Raw genomic sequence first — 8,068 nt, 5'->3', positions numbered from 1 at the left:
AAAGTTACAATAAATCAAATTACAATTTTTATTTTGTTTTCGCGATACAGCATTTTTTTTCATGACAAGAGAAAGAGGAACATCTTTATGGTATTTTGCTTTTTATTCTTTCATTGAAAACGTTTTAATACATATATTTAAATTTTAAATGTATCTGTATTCAAAAATAAATTGTAATATTTATTGAAAATATAGAGAGCGATATAATTTATTAATTCATTAATAAGTAATCATTGCTTTACGAACAAATGAAAATGAAGATATAGAGAAAATAATTTAACTATATTTAAAATAATATGTTATGCATTTTATAATCAGTTAATTATTTAAAAATAATATAAAAAACGTTTAGAGATAAAAATAAACATTTAGAATGTTGTCCAAAAATATAATCTATATGTCTATCTTCCATTTAGAAAATATAAGCGTCTTATGCGTCTATATGTCATTAATACAAATTTAAATTAAAAGCAAATAAGTATAATTAGAATTTATTTGTCAATTTAATACAGATACAGTTGGATAGCAAAAAGAAAAAAATCAAATTTCTCTTACAACCATCTCTCTCTCTCTCTCTCTCTCTCTCTCTCTCTCTCTCTCTCTCTCTCTCTCTCTCTCTCTCTCTCTCTCTCTCTAAGGTCTATCTTAACATTTATAATTTTTCGTTCAACTGGAATAAAAAGTGATTAATCTCTTTATTAAATTAACTGTTATATCATAGAGACAGATTTTGTTTTTTTTTTGTATGTATACTTGCGCATAGTAAAATTTTTTAAGAATTTCCGCATACATCGTATGGAAAAAGTGTCTTTAGTCAAATTGGCTGAAACTGTGATATTCTGTAGATTATGAAATGCTGATCAAAAGTTTCCTTAGGCCAAAGCATAAAAACAATTTTGTTGGCATTATTCAAAAATTCTATTTAGGGTTTAATCGAACTATCTTTATCTACTAAACTATTCGTCTTTGGTAACTTAATGCTTTTATGCACAAAATAATAAGTTGAATCAATTGATGTACAGAAAGTACATTTAATCCAAGCCACTTTTTCATACGATTTATGCGGGTTCTTTTATCCAGAAATATCATAAATTGTTGAACAATTTTGTAGTATATATTACAAAAAAGTAAATAAAACATAATTCCAAAATTTAAAAAATTGTAAGACACATTTAAATAAAAAAAAAACTAAAAATATATACACACATATATACATGTATATATGTGTGTGGTATGTATATATATATATATATATATATATGTATATGCAAACAAAGTCATATTATAGCATTTTTTTGGATTCTATAAATATGTTTGACCTATATAATTAACTTAAAAAAACTAAAATGTATATTGTAAATTAGGTTTATGTACAATAACTGTGCAATTTATGTACATTAACTTCTTATCAGAATCAGTATCTTGTTTTACTTACATACTTCTCTAGAAATTAAACTTGTTACTTGTATACAGGTGATAAATAAATCTTGTGCATCTTAAGTCACTGGTAAGGGACATTCATCAAGCACATACTCACACATACTTTCTATAGAGTCATTAATAGCATGTGAAATATCACAAGCAATATGCAAATGATAAAGTGGAAATGATAATTATATGTGTATCTTGATGTGTTCCTTCAATATAGTTTTGCCTTCAAATCTTTCTTCACAGATTTCGCAAATAAAATCGTCTCCATCGTCGCTGTCGTGATGATACTGTATAATAACATGTGATGTTTCGTCCGGTATTAAAGAATCTTGCTCGTTTTTAATATGATTCTTTCTCTCTTTCAGAGTTTCAACGTCTATAGACATATCTGCGTCACTTATCTGTACGATTTGACTGGAATAATTCTCATGACCCTGCGGATTTGGTATCGTTAGAACGGGTAACGATTCGTTCTGCTTCGATATTATATTTAGAGTGTTGTCCTGTTTAGACTCGATCAAATGTATCGTGGGCATATCATTTTGCCCGACTGTTTCATCGAGTGTATCAGATTCTGCGGACATAATGTTCGTTGCGTCGTTTTGCTTGTCTATAGCAATCATATCGAGAGGATCTGTCTGATCTTGTTCTACTTGGAGTACCTGAATATTCTCATCTTCTTTACCATCAACGATGAATCGTATATTGCTATGCTTGAGTTCGGCTATTTCTATGAAGCCATCATTACGTTTTTCTGCGGCAACTACAACATACGCATTGTTTTGCTTTTCGTTTATATCATGCATATCATCCGATTTATCAGCTGTGTCAGTGATGGACAATAAGGCTTCGTTTTGCTCCGCTTTCTGCATAAAGTCCAAATTCTGTTCCGTCTGTGTGTTCACGTTACATGATGATGACTTTGATGACTTTTTCTTTACTGATTTCGACTTTGGAGAGGCTTCGTTATTAGTTTTCGCCTTTGCTTCAGCTATCATCTGATCCGAATGCTTAACGATATGCGCGCAGAGTTCGTCGCGATCCTGATTCAGAGCGCCGCAAAGCGGACACTGATACGGGGGACTTCCTTCCGTTTCGTTTTTCCCCGCTGCGTGAACCCATCGAACATGTTCGCGCAAGACTACCTTCTGATTAAAAGCCCTCGAGCACAATGGACACACGTGCGGTCTCTCCCCTGTGTGAATTCGCTCATGCTTCCTCAAAGTTCCACCGTCTCGAAACGCCTTCCAGCAATATTTGCAGCCGTACGGTCGTTCACCAGTATGTGTACGATTGTGTATTAAGTACCCTTGACGAGACGAAAACGTTTTCGAGCAGGTATCGCATTGAAAATGGGCCGGACTTCCAGCGTGCGTTCTACCGTGCTCCCAAAGACCCTGTCGTGACACAAAGCTCTTTCCGCATTCCATGCAAGTAAATGGCGAATCTCCAGGATGTACCGACAACCTGTGCTCGTCCAGCTCGTTCTGTTTTTCAAACTGCGAGCCGCACACCTCGCACGAGTGAGTCTTTTTGCGATGAATCCACTGGTGGCGAAACATCTTCTGCTTGGTCGTGAATTTCTTTCCACATTCCGAACAAGCGTGCTTACCCCATTTATTGTTAGACACACCTTGTTCGATGTTATTTTGCATTATTTTCTTAGTGCAGGTGATTTGATGAGTCGTCAAGTGATTCTCGTCTTGAAATTGTTTGTCGCAGTACTCGCACTCGATCGGCATATTCCAGTTGTTCTTCGAAGCATGAATCTTTTCGTGAGATGCTAAAGCAGTCGCACGGGAAAATTTCATTCCGCAATGTTTACATATGTACTGCTTGCTATTATTCATTTCGGCTTCTGCGTAATCTTGTTTATTCGCATTATTACATCTGTAAAGCGTCTCGACTTTGACTATCCCATCGGGAGTGTTGAACGAATTTATCGTTATGTTATATTGTTGACTGTTATTTACAGAATCATTGATATTATTTTGCTCGGTATACTCGCTAAATTGCGTCATTTCACCATTGGGCATCACTGTAAACTCTTGCAGCGTATCCATCTTGGCATCCTGACTCGGCATTGTGGTAACTATCGATTGTCCGCTATTAAAATTGTATGATGAGACCGGCCATTGAACTTGACATACATCATAGTTTTGTACAGACTCGACAGATGAAGAGGATAATACCACTTGAGAAGTGTTCTGTGAATCAGGCGGATTTTCTGGCCATTTTCTGAATGTCTCTGCTGGCTGGGATATATTATTACTCTGAGACTGCATGATGGCTCGTCCCGCAACATACGTGTGTATCTTCATGTGATTGGATAAACTAGAAGGCCTCTGGAAGTCCGAGCCACAGATGGTACATTTGTGTGGTCGTTCAACATGTTGTGTATGTGCCTGTATCGTATGTGATTGCAAACTCTGCTTGGAACGAAACAAGTTACCACATGTTCTGCATGCATGAGGACGGTCCACTTGATGGCAAACCATATGATTATTCAAATCAATCTTTCTTTCAAATCTCTCTCCGCAAGTAGTGCAAGATAGCTTGGACGTTGATTGACATACAGTCTGATGTTCAACTATTTCCTCTTGGGTAAAGAGATGTTTACAGACCGGACAACTGATCTTCTTGTCCTCGAAGCATGGATACATACCGCCCAGTTGACGTAGAGCTTCCACAGCCATGGACTCGTCGTCGCCTGATGTATACTGCTGCTGTTCCTCCTGCTTGATATACATCGGATACACTACCTGAGTATCGTCCTCCTCTTCCGACTGTTCCGCAAGGATCTCGATGGTACCTTGAGACTCTACGATGTCAGTACTAACAGTATTACTAACCGTGACCTCCGTAAGGCCTTCCTGGAGAACACATTCGTCGACCTGCTCGCATATCTCCTCATGAGATATCATGTTTTCCTCTATGGCATCGTGCACTTCACCAAGGGGAAACGTTACGTAATGCTCTGCCTCGTGAGTTTCCATTCTGCTTGTTATTTAAATTACAATTATCAACATATATTAACAAAACGTATTGTAACGTGCACGACGATGCTCGAGGGAACCTAGTTTCACCTCAAGTTAGGTCTTCTAGGTTAAGTTGGGGTTTATCATACCTGGACGTCGCGTACTCGTGTTTATTGTTCTGTTAGACGTCAATAACACGTCGCAACGATTATCGTGCACGATTTGCAGTCACTGAGTAATATATATTCCTTTTTTCGTTCTGTGGGAATACGAATATCGATATCAACCGACATCAACCTGGAAAGAAAGAAAGCTTTACGTACAGTTTTACATACGATTTATGAGAGCGTATTTGCAGTGATTTGAAGATGCATACGACGTGCGCACAACGTGCGGAGAAATTTCCGAAAGAATAAATCAAGTCATTTTAATGATTCAATTAACACTGTCAGCTGTAGTACTTGCGAGGTTATTCATGGAGTAGTGCCCCATATCGAGTACTGCCTGAAGTTGCGCGATAGTGAACAGTCTTTCGATAGAAGAACGAGAAACTCTCGATACTTTCAAATAATTAAATATCGTAATTATATATCCTCGTCCGTTGTATAATATCGATGCGTCTGATTTTTTGGAAAGACTTTAACTAGGAAAGACATACAATAAATAATAAGTAATAATTAAAAAAATTTTGAAAATAATTTTCTTTTATACATTATATTTACAAATTATATTTCTTGCTGTTGTTTAAATGAAAATTACTTGCTACGAAGAACTATATATAGAAAAAAGAGTAATAAAAAAAATTAATCTGAGATATTTTCTTAGCTCTGCATTTTATTTTACACTTCTAGCTTCAAAGTGAGATGGATGGATACATATATGAGATCTCAGAAGAAGGAAAACTGGTATAAAGTACAAATAAAAAGTGCAAATAAAAGGATTAAGTCTCTTATCGCAAAGAGCGGCAAACTTCGTAGTATTTATCTGATGACATAAGTTTCAAAGGTTATATTTCTGACTGACATAAGCATTATTACTGTGAGATTGTAATTATAACAACTTTCTTAAGTAATGGCAACTTTTGATCAGCAAATAATTACACTCATAGATAATAATTGATGAGCACAGTTTAATAATTAAATATATCTATTACTAATTATTTAATTCTATTAATTAATTCTATCAACATTCGATTGAAATTCATGTTATCATGAAAAACGAGAAGGAAGAAACTTTAGCAGGATGGAAAATTATATGGTGGTTATTCAAATTATTCGGTCTTCCAATTACCATTCCTTGGTTGGTGTATCATTTTTATGATATTATGCTGCAAAAGCGGAAAAAAATAGCTCTTGATAATAAGGTAGTATCTTGTGAAGTTTTTGAAAAAATTTGTTATAAGTATAAAATATATAAAATATAAGCAAAATATATTTCACAAAATATATATTTGAATATTTCTGTGGGTATATTTTTGTTATATTTGATTTAATTCAGGTTGTTATGATAACTGGCGCTAGTTCTGGCTTAGGAGAAGCTTTAGCTCATACATTCTATAGCTTGGGTTGCAGAATTATCTTGGTATCTCGTAGAAAAGAGGAATTGGAGAGAGTAAAGAACGATTTGATGAATACTCATCAAGTATGTAACATAATACACGTTTCAATAGACAAATTTATTGGATATCAATTATTCTGCTTTCCTTTTAGACAGTTCCAACATATCCACCTATTGTTTTATCATTAGATTTAACTGATATTAATAACTTGAAAAATAAAGTGTCAAAAATTATAATGGTACATGGCAGAATTGACATTCTAATTAATAATGCTGGTATTTCATATAGAGGAGAAGTTATTGACACAAATGTTGATGTAGATATAAAAGTCATGTTATCGAATTATTTCTCTCAGATTGCATTAAGCAAAAGTAAGTATATTACTTAAGAGATTTATATAGACTACTGTATATAGGCTCATAATTTATTATTGATTTACAGTTGTTCTGCCATACATGATAGAGCAAAAGTCTGGTCATATAATAGGTATAAGTAGTGTACAAGGGAGAATTGCTATTCCATTTAGGCAAGTATCCAGTTATAAGTCAATATCTATTCTTTTTTCGGCGAATTGCTTAATTATTAATTTTTAGATCTGCATATGCTGCATCTAAGCATGCATTACAAGCTTGGTATGATACTGCAAGAGCAGAGCTATGTGACAAAAATATAAAATTCACGGTTGTCAATCCAGGATATATTAAAACATCTCTTTCTCTTAATGCCTTGACAGGAAACGGGCAAGTTTATGGAAGTAAGTAACTATATTCTTAACAGAAATGTTAAATATCTTAATACATCCTCTCCATATGTGATTTTTTAATATACGTTATTTTATCATAGTAATGGATAAAACAACTGAAAGTGGTTTTCAACCAAAGTATGTAGCTGAATGTATTTTAAAATCTGTATTGAAGCAAGAAAAGGAAGTTACTATTGCATCATTTTCTCCAAAGTGTGCTATAATACTTAGAACTCTGTTCCCTTCACTTTATTTCTGGATTATGCAAAAGCGTGCGAGAAAATTAGCACGAGACAAATAATATTATTTTATATATAAAATAAAAAATATCAGAAATCATGTAATTATATAATTTAATAGAGGTTACGGATAAAATTTTATAATCAACTTTCAAGTTATTATGTTCATTCATATATATGTACATGTATATATATATATGAAAGCAAGGGATAGCAGTTAAATAAAATACACTATTCAAAAGTATATTTTATTTATATCATAGCCACTCTCTGACTAGTGGAGTATCTTTACATTATGTACACTTTATTACTATGAACTTTTAATTGGAACTGTGTGTGTGTGTGTGTGTGTGTGTGTGTGTGTGTGTGTGTGTGTGTGTGTGTGTGAAAAGGTATCGAGTGTGCTATCCATCTCTTGATATAAGGCTTATAAAATCAATAAAATTCTAATATTTTAAATGATAAAGATCTCAATTATATACATTCATTTAATAATTATTTGTAAAATATTCGAATGTTATAATGTAAATACAGGATTATATGTAATTAAATGTATGATAAAAATATATAAATTGTTCACAAGAGATAGATAGCACATCTATTTATAGTACTTTTCAATGTATTATTAAAATTATTTTGTAAATTGTTAACACTTCATTTAATTTTCTCTATTTATTTAAGTGGTACAAACTTACTTAAAATATAACAATTTTAATAAGACTTGAAAAAATATGTCTACCATAATAAAATCTTAGTTGTCATGACAGATTTAGCCATTCCAATATCCCATATATTGATCACATTTTCATGTCTTCCTTAAGTTGTATTATATATCTATTTTTTAATATAATAAAATAGATTATACAAAGAAACGTGATAAAAATTTATATTATATTATAAAATATAATTAAATGTAATATTAAACGTAACATCGAGCGATTACATATATTAATCATTATATAATATTTATGTAATCACTATGCAAACGATTCTGGTATGTAGTTACATTGTACATTGTATATAAATATAGAATGCAACTACAACACTGTTGAGACATACTGAAAAAACTGTAATGTATTTCAAATAAAACTTGATTACATTGTTTGCTATAATGTAATTT

The 8,068-nt window shown here is 32.8% G+C and overlaps 2 protein-coding genes across 5 annotated transcripts; one reads left to right on the top strand and one right to left on the bottom strand.

Moving 5' to 3' along the window:
- Window positions 1-475: 475 nt before the first annotated feature.
- On the bottom strand, window positions 476-4,699 carry LOC105150196 (uncharacterized). Of its 2 annotated transcripts, none has more exons than XM_011063107.2 (2): window positions 4,559-4,699; window positions 476-4,428 (listed from the first exon to the last, which is right to left on the bottom strand). In XM_011063107.2, exon 2 carries the CDS (start codon window positions 4,425-4,427, stop codon window positions 1,614-1,616), a length of 2,814 nt encoding a protein of 937 aa, XP_011061409.2. In that variant the 5' UTR covers window position 4,428; window positions 4,559-4,699; the 3' UTR covers window positions 476-1,613. The 2 variants fall into 2 exon arrangements, with proteins under 2 accessions (XP_011061409.2, XP_011061410.2); XM_011063108.2 differs by having other exon boundaries at window positions 476-4,431; window positions 4,559-4,684.
- Window positions 4,700-4,848: 149 nt separating this feature from the next.
- Window positions 4,849-8,060, top strand: LOC105150195 (dehydrogenase/reductase SDR family protein 7-like). Of its 3 annotated transcripts, none has more exons than XM_087408965.1 (7): window positions 4,849-4,989; window positions 5,261-5,772; window positions 5,907-6,050; window positions 6,119-6,338; window positions 6,409-6,493; window positions 6,561-6,721; window positions 6,811-8,060. In XM_087408965.1, exons 2-7 carry the CDS (start codon window positions 5,620-5,622, stop codon window positions 7,008-7,010), a joined length of 963 nt encoding a protein of 320 aa, XP_087265091.1. In that variant the 5' UTR covers window positions 4,849-4,989; window positions 5,261-5,619; the 3' UTR covers window positions 7,011-8,060. The 3 variants fall into 3 exon arrangements, with proteins under 3 accessions (XP_087265091.1, XP_011061407.1, XP_011061408.1); XM_011063105.2 differs by having other exon boundaries at window positions 4,927-5,079; XM_011063106.2 differs by having other exon boundaries at window positions 4,927-5,414; window positions 5,635-5,772.
- Window positions 8,061-8,068: the final 8 nt, after the last annotated feature.

Source organism: Acromyrmex echinatior, chromosome 8 (assembly GCF_024713525.1).
Source record: "Acromyrmex echinatior isolate Ae372 chromosome 8, ASM2471352v2, whole genome shotgun sequence".
Classification (NCBI taxonomy): Eukaryota; Metazoa; Arthropoda; class Insecta; order Hymenoptera; family Formicidae; genus Acromyrmex; species Acromyrmex echinatior.
This window is presented reverse-complemented; position numbering and strand designations above follow the sequence as displayed.

Excerpts from the sequence above, each read along its gene's own strand:
- LOC105150195 (XM_087408965.1), top strand. The coding sequence starts at position 5,620 with ATGAAAAACGAGAAGGAAGAAACTTTAGCAGGATGGAAAATTATATGG. Across the intron at positions 5,773-5,906 it reads AAATAGCTCTTGATAATAAG|GTTGTTATGATAACTGGCGC; the intron begins GTAGTATCTTGT and ends GATTTAATTCAG. Across the intron at positions 6,051-6,118 it reads ATTTGATGAATACTCATCAA|ACAGTTCCAACATATCCACC; the intron begins GTATGTAACATA and ends CTTTCCTTTTAG.
- LOC105150196 (XM_011063107.2), bottom strand. The coding sequence starts at position 4,427 with ATGGAAACTCACGAGGCAGAGCATTACGTAACGTTTCCCCTTGGTGAA.